The sequence below is a fragment of the Budorcas taxicolor genome, chromosome 23, assembly GCF_023091745.1.
Source record: "Budorcas taxicolor isolate Tak-1 chromosome 23, Takin1.1, whole genome shotgun sequence".
NCBI lineage: Eukaryota > Metazoa > Chordata > Mammalia > Artiodactyla > Bovidae > Budorcas > Budorcas taxicolor.
The window spans coordinates 40,803,337-40,821,419 of record NC_068932.1 but is presented as its reverse complement, the minus strand read 5'-3'; the positions used below and the strand labels follow the sequence as shown (position 1 = coordinate 40,821,419).

The 18,083-nt window shown below is 44.7% G+C and overlaps 1 protein-coding gene across 1 annotated transcript in view; it reads left to right on the top strand.

Annotated features, from left to right (window-relative positions):
* The window catches only part of FGFR2 (fibroblast growth factor receptor 2), a 99,468-nt gene that overhangs the window by 64,445 nt on the left and 16,940 nt on the right, over window positions 1-18,083 (top strand). The window contains exons 7-11 of the mRNA XM_052660647.1: window positions 2,252-2,396; window positions 4,450-4,646; window positions 12,899-13,050; window positions 15,881-16,002; window positions 17,973-18,083. Of these exons, the coding sequence (XP_052516607.1) occupies window positions 2,252-2,396; window positions 4,450-4,646; window positions 12,899-13,050; window positions 15,881-16,002; window positions 17,973-18,083 (727 nt within the window). The remainder of the gene's footprint in view (window positions 1-2,251; window positions 2,397-4,449; window positions 4,647-12,898; window positions 13,051-15,880; window positions 16,003-17,972) is intronic.

The following is an 18,083-nucleotide window of genomic DNA, read 5'->3' as shown; positions in this document are numbered from 1 at the left end:
TAGATTTTCCTTTTAAAAGAAATCCCATAACTTTTGAAGTTCTTTCACACGTGGTTTAGATGATAAACTTGAGAAGGTATTTCTGTACATGTGAAATGTAGAACAAGGAAGCCTTCTTTCCCCATGTAGTTCTTCTTTGGTTCCTTGCAAGAGCTAGTTTTAATAGCACCAGCCTCTTTATTTTTTAGATCTGTCTTGGTCTTCAAGATGGTGATAGCAACCAGTAGCTGAGTCTGCACAAATACTTCTGAGCACACTGCCTGACATGTCTCCCACATTGAGTTGCTCATAGGGAATGTCCTTAAGAAGAACAGGCTTCCAGTAGAACCATAGGTAGCTTACCTCAGAACATTAAACCGCCAAAGTGTGCTTTCCAGCTATAAACACCCAGGATCCAAAAAGCAGGAAAGAGATGCTCAGCTTGGGGAACTGCGGGCCCTTTCTTCGAGGGAATTGATCACACCCTCCCTCCCCTCTCCACTGGGTCACTTCCACTGTCCACCAGTTGACTTATTTTTCTTCCTTCTAAACCCACAGCCTTTGATGCTGCTGTTTAGATGAGATGGAGGTGGTTTTTTGGTGGTGTGTTGGTGGTGGGACCTTGTGAAGTCCTTCCGGGTTGGCCGTTATATTGTTCTCCTGTGTCTATTCCAGCACTCGGGGATAAATAGTTCCAATGCAGAAGTGCTGGCTCTGTTCAATGTGACTGAGGCGGATGCTGGGGAGTATATTTGTAAGGTCTCCAATTATATAGGGCAGGCCAACCAGTCTGCCTGGCTCACTGTCCTGCCAAAACAGCAAGGTAACAACGTTTTTGTTTGGTTTTTTTTTTTTTTTTTAAGAAGGCTGGATATAGAAGCTGAAAAGACCTGGTGCTTTGGGAGATTGCAAGCAGCTTATAGGGTGATTCTGTGGTCTTGGTATATTCATCATAATCTTTCTTCCGTGATGCAGCTGGTAGGATGCCAGCAGCCATGGAAAAATACCCACACATGTTCAAAGCGCTTGCTCTAATTTCTTTTGAAGATTGCCCTTCACCTCCCACCCAGTTTTGGAGTTGTTCCTTCTGGTTTATCTTGTTCAGGCTGCACATCTCCCATCATTATTGCACATCAGCACTGTTGCACACACACACCGGTGTGCCTGTTGTGTTTTGTGTTTGTGGCATTTGCATAACAGCAGAATTTGATACCTCCTCAACCCCAGATTTTTAGAGAAATATTGGCACAATGTCATTGGTTCAACAGAGCACCGTTTTCTCTGTTACCTAATTGATACTTGCATTATACTGTCCTTGACCTTGTTATCTCAAGTTCAAGGATATTCCATCTCAGTGAATAGATGTACTGCTGATGGCTATTAAAGACAGAAGGTTGCTTTTTTCAGTTTTTCCTATGAAAGTGATATGAGTCTATCGTGTCTGACTCTTTGCGACACCACGCACTGTAGTCCACCAGGCTCCTCTGTGGAATTATCCAGGCAAGAATACTGGAGTGGGTAGCCATTCCCTTCTCCAGGGGATTTTCCTAACCCAGGGATCGAACCCGGGTCTCCTACATTGCAGGCAGATTCTTTACTGTCTGAGCCACCAATTTGTCATGATTCACGTGCAAATGTTTTTGTTGCAAAAAGAGAAAAAAAGAGCCCAGCTTCTTTGCTATCAATATCATGCTTTCTTCCATTTTCTTTTAATGCAATGTATGTCAAGATAGTTATATACGAATAAAAGTAACCAGAGCCTGGTAACCAACACAGAACCCCACCCTGGTGGTTCCCACAGGCCTGGAAGGTTATGCCAAGTATCCACCTGGACTTACCTGCGGTGTGCTGTCTTGCAATACAACAATTTAGACAGAGCCATCCTTTTTTCAAGGTGGGAGTCTGCAGCCAACAGGACCAGAACCCAGCTTGGACTTCTGGGTGCCCTACTTTTGGAAAATCATTCCTCCATCCAAAGCAAGCAAGCAAAGACCCAGAGAATGGATCTCTGTGGGTTGATTTTTCCATGCCTTTGATCGCATGCATGTATGTCTAGGTGGTGAAGCCAGTGTGGTGACGGGCCTGTGGAGGTGAGCTGCTCCGTGTTGCTCAGTGTCTCTTGGTTGTGGGCTTTGTGGATGGGCTGCGATTGGAATCTTCCGGTGGCCGGTACCCGCTGGAGGTCCCGGTGCAATGCCTCGTGGTTCCATGGCCCCCTCCACAATCATTCCTGTGTCGTCTAGCCTTTTCTCTTGCTTTCCTTGTTTTCTAGGCCGCCGGTGTTAATACCACGGACAAAGAAATTGAGGTTCTCTATATTCGGAATGTAACTTTTGAGGATGCTGGGGAATATACGTGCTTGGCGGGTAATTCTATTGGGATATCCTTTCACTCTGCATGGTTGACAGTTCTGCCAGGTATATACTGCTCTTTCTCTCCATGGTTTTTTCCCTCTTCTTGGTTGATTGCTATGAAATTAACACAGCTTCTGTTCTCAGGAATGGTCCCTTTTCCCCTCACATAAAGATTTTTCAAAATGTTTAAAATTATCCCCCTGGGATAAGAAAGTTGCCTTGGAAATTCACTTGCAATGAGATCCCACCCACGCATTTATTTATGAGCAAGTGAAATTTTACCCTCCAAACCCCGAGAGATCTTATGTTTTTAGTGAGTTATTGAGTCACTGTGTAAATTCACCCATCCCGGTTTCTTTTAAGGAAGAAGTTGAAATCACTCTGTAAAATTCAAAGTGATTTTTCTCATTTCAAATTCCATTTTGTTAAAATCCCATATATACTTAAAAGAATTTTTTTTTCGTTCCGCTTCTCTGTTTTTAGTGAGACGTAAATAGATGGGTGTATGTTGAGGCTCCTGGGCAGAAACACCTCTGTGTGTAGGGTGTTCAGAAGCAGTGTGTTATCTACTTGGGGATCGGTGGCTTGCTGCATGATGTAATGGAACAGACTCTTAGGCCTTTACTGCAAAGCATGCTCTTGCCATCTCGGGCTTGATGTTATTTCTACCCTACAGAGAAATCAACATCACTGAAGCCCTCTTGCCGAAACACTGCCGCTGTCTAAATCTTTTAACTGACATCTCTACCCTAGTCAAGTTTTAACTACTATCTTCTTTAATACATCTGTCTCTTTGTCATTTCCTTTGTGAAACTGCATAGACTATATGGTTTGCCAGCTCATAATGTTCCACTCCAGTTATTAATTCCTTATTTTTAGAGTTTGGTGCCTACCTGCATGCTTATTTTACATCTAGCAAAAATAAATTGATCATTTCATTTTGTGCTGTGCTGCTAAGAGTTTTGACTATCTTGCAAATAGTTTTCTGACTCAGATGTATAAGCTTTAAATAATGCCTTTGCATTCATTTTTTCCTTTTGTTGTGAATCCGCTCTGAGTATTTGCTTTGAGACGGTGAGATGCCTCGTGTATTGAGCTTGCTTTTACTTGTAGTACTGCATTTTGCGAGTGCCCAACTGGCACTTCTTAACCGATTTGCCTGACAGTACGAGCACAGTAACTGAGAATGCAGTTTGAGAAAAGTACTGTTTGGAAATACACTGCTTGTCGATTGATCATTGAGGACCAAGGAGGGAGCAGATTATTGGAAGTTAGTGTAAGAGTTTCTTACTTAAGCGGTTTTGTGTGTCCTCACATGTGACATCATCTCTGTTTTTTCTTTAAAAGTTGTGACTTTAGTATAACCAGATACACAAAAACTTAAATGGTTATTGATTAAAGAATGTTACGTACTTTTTATCATTTAGACATAATGATTCTATAGTATAACCAATTCGGTCTTTATTATTAAAAGCATTTGTTTGTTTAGTTAAATAATCTACTGGACTATGTTTAGAAATCTGAACCTTTTCCGACCAGCCCAGTAGATGAATCATTTTTTTGTTTCCTTTGAGATTGTGTTCATCTGGGCATGACTTGGTCACATCTTCCTTTGGAAGAGCTCACCCAAATAAGACAGAGGCACCGTTCCTTTAGAGACAAAAGTGGGCATCATTCATATTTAAGAATTTTTAAATGGTTTGCATCAGAGACCATCAAGGAAGAAGGCAGCCCTTTTGTCGTGAGTGTGGGTGACTGTCCTACCCTACCCAAATGTCTTCATGGAATGTGACCTTGTAACCTGACCCTCGTACCTTGGTGTCAGCCAGTCCATCATGATCTCAGGATTCCGGAGGTCTGTTGAGGATAGTGATAAGAGATCACCTGGGCCCCGGTGGTAAATCAAGGAGCCCAGAGTTATTCACTTCTGTTTAGAAGAGGTGCACGGCAGGCCCAGAGCCCATGCCTCCTGCAGCGCTGAGCTGCTGGGAGGCCCGTCTTGCCTTGGGAATGATTGTCGCTTTTTGATTTCCTGTAGTTAGGCCAGGAAGCATCAGTGCAGTCTCCTAACTCTGTGGCCTGCTTATCTGTTCCTCTCCTGTGATCTACAATCCAGCTCCTGTAAGAGAAAAGGAGATCCCAGCTTCCCCAGACTACCTGGAAATAGCCATTTACTGCATAGGGGTGTTCTTCATCGCCTGCATGGTGGTGACGGTCATCTTGTGCCGGATGAGGAACACGACCAAGAAGCCGGACTTCAGCAGCCAGCCGGCTGTGCACAAGCTGACCAAGCGCATCCCCCTGCGGAGACAGGTAACAGAAAGTAGATAAAGAGTTTGAAGAACTTTACCACTCCCCCACGCCCAGCCAGCTCTTGGGTCTCTTCCTCTGCTTCTACTTTTGGGAGCATCCCTGTGCCAGTGGTTCTCACTGACCTCTTGGTGGGCATCCGTCCAATCAGTGTCTGGAGCTTGGAAGGTCAAGTCCTGGTACATTGGTGAGGTCAGCTGAGTCTAGTTCTGAGGGTGAGAAAGCCCAATGGTGTGAGACTCTGAGCTCATCTGCAGGACTGGAAATAACCCAAGAGGCAGCACTGTGGTGCGTTTGGTGGGACTCACCAAATGCACGTGGCATAAGTCCTCTTTGTCCCTGTGATCAAATGCTTCTTTTGGTGATATACTGATGCCTGTTGAAAAGGAAGGGATTCTGGTTTTCTTGGACTTACTTTTTTTGAAGTCAAGGTCAGAAACCTGTACCTGGAGGTGTCTGAACTACTACCCCATAAGGTCTGTCTTAACTGGATTTGGCTTTTACCTCTGATTCTTAAAATAGAATCCTATAGTCCCCCCAGTGGCTCAGTGGTAAAGAACCTGTCTGCAATGCAGGAGATGCAGGTTCCATCCCTGAGTCAGGAAGATTCCCCTGGAGGAGGAAATGGCAACCCACTCCAGTGTTCTTGCCAAGAAAATCCCACGGACGGAGGAACCTGGCAGGCTGCAGTCCATGGGGTCACATGACTGAGCACGCATACACACGTGCCTATAATATGTTATGATTCGGTGTTCACATGAACATGACTGTGGATTTGGTGGCAGAATGATTTGTATATTGAACGGGCAGCTAGTTGTTGTTACTCTAGAGCTTGTTAACCTCAGTCCTGTTGGTTCCGTTTTGCTCGTCTGTGCCTCCCAGTGGGTTTACTTTTGCTTCGGGCAGATATGACAAGTTGGAGCCAACACCTCTGCCTTAAACCAAAGCCAGGCAAAGCTGGTGGGGCTGGAAGTGCTCATGAAGATGGAAGGGGAAGGCAGGTGTGAAGGCAGTGTTTCCAAAAGTATTTAGTACTTGGTTCCAATAAAGGCATGAGTTTTGAAACAGTAAGGAAAATGGCTAACTCACAGGGTCTAACTCAGTGTGTACAGGACGCTTGTTAAAATTGCAGATTCCTTAGTTGCCTCCCCAGAGATTCTGGTTGAGTAGGTTTTGAAGAGGACCAGGAATCTGCATCTTAAGTAAGTCCTCAGATGATTCTGAAATGCAGTCTGAGAAACTGGATTAATCCCAGCCCTACCCCTCCTGGGACTGCAGGTGGCAATGATATTTTCTGGACAAGGCATTAGGAAACATTAGGAACCAGTTGGTCAGCAGTGGTTTTGGCACAGATATGGCTGTTCTCAGCCCAGCTCCGAACTCTGGGCTGAATGGGTCCTTGTTGATTTCTTTGAATCTATGTTTCAAGCAGGTCTTTCTAAATGGAGGCTAAAAAAATAAAAGTGGAGGCTGAGGGTAGCATTTGGAGTGTGTGTCAAGTGTAGGACAGTGCCCACATGGTGTTAAGAGTGGCAGCAGGGTGAGGCAGGGGAGAAAGATGTCATTGGTTCCCCCTGCTTCCAAGAATGCTGTTTTATTAAAGTGGCACACTGTCTTTCTCGGGGCTTCCCTGATGATTCATCGGCAAAGAATTTGCCTGCGATGCAGGAGATGCAGGTTTGATACCTGGGTTGGGAAGATCCCCTGGAGGAGGGCATGGCAATCCATTCCAGTGTTCTTGCCTGGAGAACTCCATGGACAGAGGAGCCTGGTGGGCTATAGTCCATGGGGTCGCAAAGAGTCGGACACGACTGAAGCGACCGAGCATATCTTTCTTGGGGCCAGGGAACTGATGATGAGGCCACTTGCCTGACTCTGGGAGAGTTCAGTCTCAAGATGACTCTTATAACATGGTACCTTCGGTGACCTTTGGGTAGTGTGGACACCCTCCCCCACCCTCAGGACCATTTTTACAGCCATTTGGACCATTTTTACAGCTACCATCTTGAGATCCTGACTCTAGGGACTTGAAAGAGGGAGTGGTATTCCCATCTCTATTGTTTTTTTTTCTAATAGGGAAAAATGCTACCTTCTGGAAGAAACCTTTAATTTGGTGTAGCTAGACCATTGTCCTGTAATTATTTCATCATGCTTTTTTTTCTGCAGCTGTTATAGTGCTCTTCTTTTTATTTAATATAGAAGAAGCAGATGCCTTTAAAATCCCCTTGACTCAACTCTGGTCTTTGTGCTTGACTTCCCTCTGGCTGACTGGTGTTTCTTCATTGTCCATTTCAGTCTAAGTTGGTCCTTTTTCCTGTCCTTCCCTGTGTGTAACTGAGGGCAGCATTCTAGTTCTTCCTCCTTGTTTATCCCTCCCACCCCTCCTTCCTTCTTAATTTTCTAAGTGCTTAGTCTAACACAGGTTTCATGAAAGACATGGCCTGTGGCCTTTGCCAATGGCTCCACAGTTATTTGGGGGCCTTCATTTGAGATGCAATGGCCTTGTGTTTCAGTAGGGTCAAATAGTGTAAGAGAAGCAGCAGAAAGTGGGCAGGTACCAGTCCCCTGGAAAAACAAATCTCTGGGCGTTTATTTGGGGGGATGTTGACACATCTCAGCTGCACATGTGGGACCCACTGATTCTTCACAAAGAGCCGTTCGTCCATAATAAGCATGGCCCCTTTGGTGGAAGAATGCTTATCAGATACCTGGATAAAAGAGGGTTATTGGACTGTGGCTGGAATGAAAAGCCCCAGAAAGGCCTGCAGATACGTTGATGACAGAGAGCATACCACAGGGATGCCAGGCATGCCTTTACCTGGCGACAGGTGAGCTGTAATTAGATGTCTTGGGGATGGACTGTTCCTCAGCATTTCCGAGGCACTTGCCGTCCTGCATGTCCCTGGAATTTCATCTTCTTGGCCCTGATCCTTGCCCCTCCCCAGACATGCACAGACCACATCTCACCAGATCCATCGTTGCTCCCTTTTTAGAACAAGAGCAGATTTTTTTTAAAAAATTGTTTTATCCTATTGTGAGTTTTTTTGTTGACATTTACTAATATGTACTGGACTTACCAGTGTAAGACTAACATACGAGTTTTTGTTTTTGACACAAAAATATTTTTCTCTGGTACCAAAGAAGAAATTCCCTGTGATCATTTCCTGGTAACCATGAGTTTGTTGAGGCTCCTTATGCATTCTGATATTTGCGGAAAGAGAAATAGCTTTTTGGTGGGGGAGGTGGGTGGTGTAGGGCGTCTCCCCATTTCATTTGGCAGGGATCCTTCCGTGTTCTGAGCTGCGGCTCAGACAAGGGGACCAGCAAGAGCCAGCCCAGAGAGGGGCCTCTGCCCGAGCCTGTTGGCTCTTGTACAGGTCTCCAGGGCTGCTAGTGGACGGCATGGCCATTGAGAAGTCTTCCTGACACATTCTTGAGTTGCCGGGTTGGCTGTACTTTTCATGTGTGGCACACATTAGTTCTGTGGGGGTGGGGAGAAGTGTGAAAGGAAGTGAGCCGTTTGTTCAGGAGGTAGGCAGCATTGCTGGCTTTGTTGAGTTGGTTTCTCAGTGAGCACATCCGGTTCTTTTTCAAGAGCCAGACTCTTCCATAGGGTGGGATGGAGATACACTTGCATCAGCAGATAACCCCTCACGTGCATGTACCTCATGCTATCTCACCACCAGCATCTCAGCACAGGGCAGCAGGGTTGGTTTTTTGTGTTTTGTTGTTGTTGTTGTTTTTTTCTTTCTCCAGACTTTAATTTCACCCTCTTGATTACTGGTACAGATAGATTGAAAACCAGAGAAAAATCAAGGTCAGTCGAGGTCATGTTTTATAACAGTATGTTTGAAGCAAAGGACACATTCCCAGGGACATTGTGAATGGGACAAAGATGGCATGTGTGATTTGGGAGCCAGTTCTGGGGGCCATGTTATGAAATCCACTGAATTCTGTGAAGGGCAGCCCACATCTAGAAGCTCCTTTGCTGCCTAGCAGCTAAACAGCGTGATCTTGGAACATTCTCTGTATTTTGGTCATTCAAGTGGTCTAATGGAACCTGGCTGGTTCCAGAAAGCATGTAGGTAATTGGATGGTCATGGATGGCTTAACTGGAATTTGCCCTTGCATGTGGGCGCCTGGCTCCCACTTGGCTGTTCTCTCCTCTCAGCTTCCATAAGACACAAAGTTCAGCTAAGATCAGACCTGGGTTTGGGCTGATGAGACTGGTCGGGGTTTGATAGGTTTTCTCTGGGGAGAGGTTTAGGGAGGCAGAGACTTGCTAAAGGAGGAAAGTAAGTGTCAAATTAGCTCCCCTGCCTGTTTACCTAAAATTTGTCATGGAAGGAAAATAAACCTCCCCTCCCCCCATCCCTTGACCCTTTATTTCATCCGCCAGCTCTAGGAGGTGAAGGCACTTTGTTTGCTATTGGGGAGTGATAGACGGTGCTTATAGCATCACTGTGTTAGGTCTGGGGCCTCGTGCTCAGGTTTGAGAATGTGGATCCGTGGACTGAGCGTCAGAGGGTTTCTCTGGCTGGGTGTGGTCCATGTGTGAGTCCTCCTCCTCGTGGCATCTATACCTTTGCCTGCCCTGTTCTCTGCAGGGCCCCCTCGCATTGATGAATCAAATCTAGTATTAAAGGACAACACAGTCTCTTGGTGGCCCTTTAAAAAGAAAAGAAAAAAAGAAAAACCCACTTCCTTACCTAATCTCCTTTATGTGCGGTGGAAATAGGAGAAAAAACACATTTAGTTAAAAGCTTGATTTATGGCATGAGGAATTTATGGTAAAGAGATTCTGGAGAGTGAGGAAGCTGAGTGGAGACTGTGGCAAAACATGACGGAAAAGGGCCTGCCAGGATTTGGGAGTGGGGAAACAGCTTATTTTAGCGTGTTAGTGTTTATTGTTTTAAGTAACTCAGTGATCACTATCAATGGGATATTTTAAAATTAGAGGAAAAGGAAACCTGGAACTAAAGGAACATATCTGAAAGGGAAGATTTTGATTTTGTGCCCCCCCCCCTCAAAAAAAGAGTGATTGCCTGTGTTGCAGAACAGGATTCAGAAGTGAAATTCAGTGGAATTCCTTGGAGAATGTGGTCCAGATGAGAGAAGCTCTAGAAACACGGTGTTCCTCAGAGGAATTGCTTGCAAGGGATTGGGCCAGCCCTGCAAACACGTTAGCGCTCGGAGTAAGATGGAATGAAGAGAAAGCCAGTCATGTTTTACAGTCCCAGAGGGGATTTTAAAAGCATAGTAAAATGCATGGAGGTAAAATTATGATATACCTTGCGTAGACAGAGGGATTGAATTCTGTTGATTCTTCTACTGGGGACATTTTCTTCTCTTTTTTCTCTCTGTGTGTGTGTGTGTGTGTGTGTGTGTGTGTGTTTTTAACAGAAGTATCTTCCAGATCTGTCCATGGAATCTAAACCTCTGCCCTTAATCTGAACAAAGTTTCCATAACCTTCATCCTAGTGACAGCAACAAAGTTGGGGAAGGTTTTCCAGTTTCAAAGCTTTCGCATTAAAACCTTGTGGGAGACACTCTGTCTGTGGGGGAAGATGTGTATGGGTGTGAACTCTTGTCACGGGTTTGTGGGCAAAGATTCCTCTGGGGTCACAGGTTAGCTGCGGAGCAGTTAACTTCTGACTGAATGCTTCGTTTTTCTTTCTGAGGCAGCCACTAAGCCCTATTTGTCATGAGGATTTTCTTAACTCTCCAGCTCTCCTTCTGCCCTGGGACTGTCTCCTGACTCCTTAATTTCTGAGGCTTGCTCTTCTGCCCACCGGACCCCTCCAGCCCTACCCACCCACCCTGGCTGTGAGCAGAGGGTCTCATCTTTCAAACCATTAAGGCAAATCCTACCCTTAATGCTGATGGAATTGCTTTCTCCCCTGCTGCACGCCATCTGACAGACAGCATCTCACACACAGAACAGTGCTAGGCTACAAGTCTGCAGGCTTCCCCAAAGAGAGGGGTCGTCATAAACTCCCATGAATCTGAGCAGCAAATGATTCTAAAAAGATGCTAAGGGACCTCCCTGGCGGTCCAGTGGTTAAGATATCACCTTCCAATGCAGGGGGCATGGGTCCGGCCTCTGGTCAGGGTTTCTCTGTCTCCATGTTCCCTGCACACTCTGCGCAGGGGTTCTAGGAACCCTGTGGTGGCTACGCTTCTGGCCTTGGAGAGGGTGTTCTGGCTGTGGACTCTGCCAGACCTTGACCAGTTGGGGCCTGTCCTGTCTCTCATTGCCAGACTGACTCTGACTGCTGTTCCCAGTCTTCTGGCCTGTGATCTTCAAGCCGGGTTCCCACCATGATGAGTGGTGATTTGTGCTTCTTCGTGAGGGAGACCTTTTTATCTGCGAACACCCATCTCCTTTGGCATCCGTAGCTCACAACCTGATGCAGGGCGTTAGGATTCGGGAAAGTGTTTTTAGCCAGACCTGTTCCCTGAAATCTCTCTGAGCCCTTCTCTGAAAATGGAGCTCAAAACATATATGGGGTCAGTGGAGGCTGGGGAGATGGTGTTACTGGTGGCCCTGCAGCTGAGGTCAGCGTGTTGCGGAGGTGGATTCTGCAGGCTTTTCATGTTTACCTTTGTCTTTTTTCTTTTTACCTTTTCGTCTTTTTGCTTCTGCTCTTTGCCTCTGTGGCCCAGACACTTAGGTGTGAAGCCTCTTAGAGCTTTATCTGTCCATGAGGCCCCTCTCAGCTCCAAAACTAATGACTGCTAAGTTCCTTTAAAATATGTATACATATATATATCATTAAATACACACATAAATATATATATGTTTACTATGCTCATACTGAGTAAACATTGATCATAGAGTCTACGTAATAAAATTTAAGCATGATTCCCTTTGACAAAAGACTGCTCAGAAGGCTCAGAAATGTTTTCAAGTACATTTAAAAAGATGATAGAAATTCTATGTTAATAATTGCCTTCTTCTTGATATTATAAGTAATACTAATACCAGCTTCCTATTCCTGAAATGATTCCCCCCACCCCTAATCTATTCTTGGACATCTCAGGTTTCCTCCCTGCTTTTTAAGGGCAGTCTGGGTTTAAGGAGAGAGTCAAGGTTTTTTAAGTAGGATGTTCCCAGAGCAATCTGCTGGTTCCCTGTGGGAATGGTCCAGGCTCCGCCTTGAAAGTTCATCCTTGTTAAATTTGTTCATCTCGGTCCTTGCCATCTTGATTTTAAAAATGTTTGTAAGCACTGCTGGGGAGAAGGGTTGATATGAGAGTCATGTAGGGGACAGAGCCACATTTGAGGGGTCACGTCAAACCCGATTCCAGTTCTCTTGGGCCGGTCTTATTCATGGTTTAGAATAAGGTGATGGTCAGGCAGCCCGTAATGGTACTTTCCTTTACAGAAACCAGCACAGAGAAGATGATATATTTAAGAAATAACTATTTTTTCAAATGCAGACTATAATGAATGAGTGTAAACTGAGAAAACTCAATAAAGCTTGCAGGCTGCTGGGGGGGTGGGGGATGGGGAGGGGAGCTTTCCCACAAGATTGTGAATAAAGAGGTATTTTTCTTTCCCTTGACTCTTCGTTCACTACTTTCTGAAACCAAAGTTGACTTGGGCATCAGCTAGTTCCCAGAAGGAGTGGGGGAAGAAGTAGACAGTGGTCCCCAGTGCCTGGGTCTCTGGTTATCCTTGAATAAAGGCACTTGTTGCTGCCAGAATGCTTTTGCCATTCATGCTGGAGCTAGATCCTTGACGTATTCTCCTTTACATTTCAAAAGATAGAGCTGATTGAAGAGCCAATTTTCCAGAAGTTTTTGTGGAATTTCATAAGCGTAGCATTGCATCTGAGCTGGTATGCCAGGAGGAGATTGCTAATCTGGGGCTCTGATACAAGCCCAGGCAAAAAGGCAAGAATGAAGCCTGTGGGGGTCTAGCTTTGTATCCTCAGGTGATATGTTGAGGGTTTAGGGCGGAAACAAGACTTTTTTTTTTTTTTTTTTGATCAAGCAATGTCTAAAAAATGTTGTTTGGAAGTCTGGTTTTAGGAACATACAAGTTGGATGAAATCTAGCACATATTGCCTGGATGGGAGGACCGGGGAGTTGGAATCCAGCTCCTAAATGTTTGGTCTTAAATTCACGACTTTGGCCAACCCACCCTCTCCTTGCTTTCTAAGAGCTGACCAATGGCTGGGCTCTGGCCGGCTCCCAGTCTTCTCAGGTGGAGCCAGGATTACATCTGTGTCTTTGCATTTTGTATCCAGGTTTCTGCTGAGTCCAGCTCCTCTATGAACTCCAATACCCCGTTGGTGAGGATTACAACTCGCCTCTCTTCAACTGCAGACACCCCCATGCTGGCAGGGGTCTCCGAGTATGAGCTGCCAGAAGATCCCAAATGGGAGTTTCCAAGAGATAAGTGAGTGCTTGAGTGGGGACACATCTCCCAATGAAGACTTAGGTATAAATGGGGACACTGGGTTGACATTTTCTGTTTATGACCCTTAATTGCCAAAGTCTTGTTGTGATGATGTCAACGGGAATGGGTAAGATTGTATTTCTAAATAATCAACTCCAGGAAAAACAAAGAACTGATTCTCTCATGGGCTCTTTTTTTAATAGTTCTTTTAAAGCAGAACTACTAAGCCATGGCTGGTTGGCAAACAAAATGGTACCTTGTTAGCATTTTTTTCTTTTCTTTTTTTTGCTTTCTAGATAATTTAGATCCAGTCAAATGGACTATAAGTGGGATTATCCCATTTATAAAACAGAATTGACGTTCTAACTTCTGGTTCCTAGAACGTGACTGTCCTATGGTTCATTTCTTTAGAGGGATTAGATATAGAATATAAATTGCCTGAAGAATCTTCACCCAACAGTGCTGTTTTTAATAGTTATTAATATAATATTGGGCTGTAAATTTTCAAATATGGTACCTGCCATTGAATTTCTTATGGTCCATAGTATTTTCCTTATTGGGTGACATAGAGGTGTTCCAATAAGATCAGTCCAAGTGTGGCCACCTGGGCTCTGGTGAAGGCATTGTTGAGAGCTGTATATTCTTGGTCTGGCTTCAAGTTCATGGACTTTGGATTCTCTTGGGCTTGATTTGAATCCTGGCTCTGCCAGCCAGTGGCTGGGCAACCTTGTATGAGTTACCTGATTCTCTTTGAACTTCATGTCTATAAAATGAAGGTGATAGTACAGACCTCCCAGGACTGAGCACAATTCTTGGCTCGTGTGAATTTCCCTTCATAACCGGTGAGATCTGAGCTTCAGATCTCAGCAAGATGGACATCCAGCCAATGGACAGATCTTGGGCTACCAGCCATCCATCTTCCAGCCGGGGGCCAGCCCCCAGGTCTCCCTTCTGAAGTGAATATGATGGTCACTGAAGGGCTGTCAGCTCATTTCCAGGGTCTCTCTTGTAGTGGTTAGAGTCTAAACAGCCTGAGAGTAATGGAAGGTAGAAATTGCTGACTCTACATCTGCATCGAATCAACTGGAATAAGCTTTTGACTTGCTTATGCACAGCTACCCTATTGGTCTTGACATTTGCACCGTCTTCTTGAGATTATGTCGAAGAAGTGTCTAATGACTAGAGAAGGAACTCATGCACAGATTTGGAAATACAAAGATAAGCTTTTCCAGAGATTGGATGTGATGAGGAGCCTTTCTCTGGAAGGAGGGGTAGCTTACATGGCACTTGACTCACACAACTCCAACCAGCTTTGTTTCCTAACAGCTCGTTTAGAGATATTAATATACGCCATAAATGAGAGCCAAATTATTGTACTGGTATCATTTTGTTAGACTGTTAACGGAAGTGATTCCAGCTTGTGTGCTGTTCATTCATTCATTCAGGGCTTGGTTACTGCATTCTTACCAGTGAGGCACCAGAAAAACACAAAGAATGATTTCTTCACCTGTGCAGTATGAGAAGGGGGTGTTTCTCATGAGCCTGGGCTTGACTAAACAAGTTGGTGGGTTCTTGTGCACATTCCTATGGATATAGAACTGAGTTGGGGAGCTGTGATCATGTTTTAAGAAATTATAGCTCCCAGGTTCAAGCCATAGCTTTTGCCACTTGTGACACCACCGGCAGCAGTGGGAATCTGTCTGTCAGCTCCCACCCAGAGTACCCGGAGTGTGGAAAATCTGAGTGCTAAGCCTTTCAAAATAGTGTTTAGCACAACCATAGGTGGAGCAGATTTCCAATGAATGAAGGCTATTTAGAAGCAGTTTATTAGATTGGAGGCAGACATTGTACAAAGAAAGGATTGTTATGTTTGTAGTAGCAGGGCAATAGGACATAAATTAGCCATTTTTCCAATGCAAATGTTTATTTTCTGCCAAGATATTAAATTTCATTTTAGCCCAGGGTAGGAAGGGAATGACCTCAGCATAGCACATGCTACCCTTGGTCTTTGCTTTAACTTTTTCAAACCATTGCGTACTTAGGAAAAATACTGCTTACTAGTGGCAGCTCAGTACTTTGTTGTGTTATACTTAAGTGAAAAAAACACATTTGTAAGTGTTCCAAAGTCTCGTCCATTCTGTTGGTTTTTGGAATGTCCGAGGAGTCTATATGGCTGTTAGCATGATGCATGTAGCACGTCTGACCTTAGAAATTTAGTTTGTTTTGTTCACTTTGGATTTTCTTCATTATTAATTTTGGGCAGTCATAAGGATTTCTAAACTAATATGTCAGAAAAATCCCCCCCCTCTCTAGAGGTTTCTTTTTCCTTTAATGAAAAAACAGAGATTCCTTGAAATGCATTTAAGATTCATATCTTGTAACTTGGCCCAGAATGTGACCATAAAATCCATTGGTATTTAAATAATAGTGATTTTTAAAGACATCACTTCACAGAGACAAAAAAAAAAAAAACAGGTTTAACAGTTTTCTTTGAGACATTCTAAATTACAAATCTTCGATGGGCTCAAGATCAAAGCTTCTCCTCATTAGCACTTAGGAAAGCTGACCACCTGACTCGCAAGGATACCTTCCTTAAAGAAAATAAATCAAGAATACAAATGTGACATTCAGTAGTTGTTCCAGCAGTCACTGACGTTCCCTAAAACGTCACTAAGAAAATACTCAAGCGCGTGTGTTCCCCAAGTCTCATTAGTTCCATATGATAAATGCTCCATGCTTTTGTAAGCTGCTGAAAGATTTTTATATTGAGTTCTGGAATTTCCCTCGCTGTACCAGATGCCGTGTACTAATCCTCCCTTTACACATTCAGGCTGACGCTGGGCAAACCCCTGGGAGAAGGTTGCTTTGGGCAAGTGGTCATGGCTGAAGCAGTGGGAATTGACAAGGAGAAGCCCAAGGAAGCAGTCACTGTGGCCGTGAAGATGTTGAAAGGTGAGGGGGGTGGTGTGGGGAGGGAGGAGAAGGGGGTAGCCTTATCAAGAATGTTCCTTTTGTGTGAACTCTATCATGGCGCGGGGTCAAAGAGCACATAGTTGACCTAGGGGTTGAGAAGTTTTCAGTATAAATCAGCATCTCGGACAGGCTATTTATCTTAAGCAGTGTGCACTTATAAAAAAGAAAAGCCAGTTCTGTTAGAAAGTGGTAGCTCATTCCCTTTATATTTGGAAATGCTTAGAAAGTATTGACTCACATAGAGTTGATTAATTTAGATGAGTGTTGGCACGTTGGATGCAGAACACAAACCTTATCTTACAAATAAAGGGGAGTTGGCCTTTTTAGGGGGAGCCCAGAAGGCTCAGAGAGAGGAGGCCACTCCTTCTCCTTTGCAGGAGGCACAGAGAGGGAATGGTTCTGGTCTGGGAGTTGCTTAGGAAGCTAAGAGGGAGCGCATGGCATTGATGCTGGTGCAGAATTGCTCACATGTTCAGGGATGAGTGAGCAATGACCCAGAGATGTAGACGTTGAGAGGCGTTTGTGGGAGCCTGAACATTTATGTGTTAACCTTCCAACCCTGCTCAAGGAGCCTGAAGACCTTTTAACCATTAACTTCATCTTCCCACAGTATCCTTTTATGAGAGGAGTTATAGGAAACGGTTACATTATAAATCCCATCGTGGGCATCTCAGACACCCCAAGCAGAGTTTTTCCCACATGTCCTGGCAGACAGGTCTGTTCTCAGAATGTGTGTGGGTGAGGGGTGGGGGGAGTGTCACGCATTGTGGACACCCAGGAGTCAGGCTTTTTCTTTCATGGGATTTTGAGTCATCGCGTCTCTTCCTGAGAGGAGGGAGCAGGGTAGAAATAGTTGGAAAGGGGTTGGGTGTTTTTTTGGTTGTTTTTCCTTAGCTCTGGATCTGAAAGGCTCCTTAGGAAAATGAGGACATTTTGAGCTGCTCCCACTTTGGGTGTGATGCCTGGGAGGACCACAGACGTCAGCCGTGGTCATTTTAATAGCCAGTGGGCATCTCAGAGCTTAGAGAGGATCCCGTGTGTCACTGGAGTGGAGCCTCTCCCACTGAGGGGCAGGTGTGCACTTTTCCGTGGGCGTTCGTGTGGATTTTACACTCTAGGCACTTGTGTTGCTCTTCCTTTTGTGAAGCCAAAGAGCTTTATGCAGCATGGCTTCCATCCATGGCCTAAGCCCAGATTTTCCCTTATTGAATTAGTTCAATTCAGGTACCTGAGGAAGAATCTTGCCACTTTTTGGAAGCTTAACTGCGAGCCAGGATATGCAGGACCTAAGCTGTTCTTGTTTGAAATTATGGAGCAGAGAGGTTTTTAAAACTTTAATTATCTTAGTATGGGAATCCCAGCCCCTTGGGAAGCCCATGGAAGGCGAGAACCTTTAGCCCCTCAAGATGCAGGAGCGGGTGCACACTTTTGTCCTGGTATGGGGACTTTAGTCCTTGCCTGAATCCATCTGTGAGTGCCCTGTGGGCTTTGAGGGCTCAGCTTAGCAGCCTGTGATCCAGAGAAAGTCTGAAGTATATGAAATGCCCCCATCTTCCTCCCGTTCCTCCTCCTCCACAGAAGTCCTCACAGTTGCTTTCAGGCCCCATGAAATTTGATGTGGTTTTCTGAGATACCTGCTATCTTCCAGAGGATGGAATTATTTCATGGTAGGGAAGAATGCCCCCATGTCTGTGAGGTTTGCTGGGAAAGAATTGGCCTTAGCGCCCAAGGCGTATGTAGTTGTCCTGACTTTTGACACTGTTGACCCCAAATTAGCTAGTTGACATGGAGGAGGGCAGTTCTCTGGGCATTTCCTGCTTCACCAGTAAGATGAGAGAGAAGATTTGGAAAGTCTTTTCTGGTTCATAAATTCAGTTTCATTCTGTTTCAACCAAATGTTCATCAACCAACAGTAGCAAAACTGATATGTAATTTACCTAATGTTCTAGATGATGCCACTGAGAAAGACCTTTCTGATCTGGTGTCCGAGATGGAGATGATGAAGATGATTGGGAAACATAAAAATATCATAAATCTCCTTGGAGCCTGTACTCAGGATG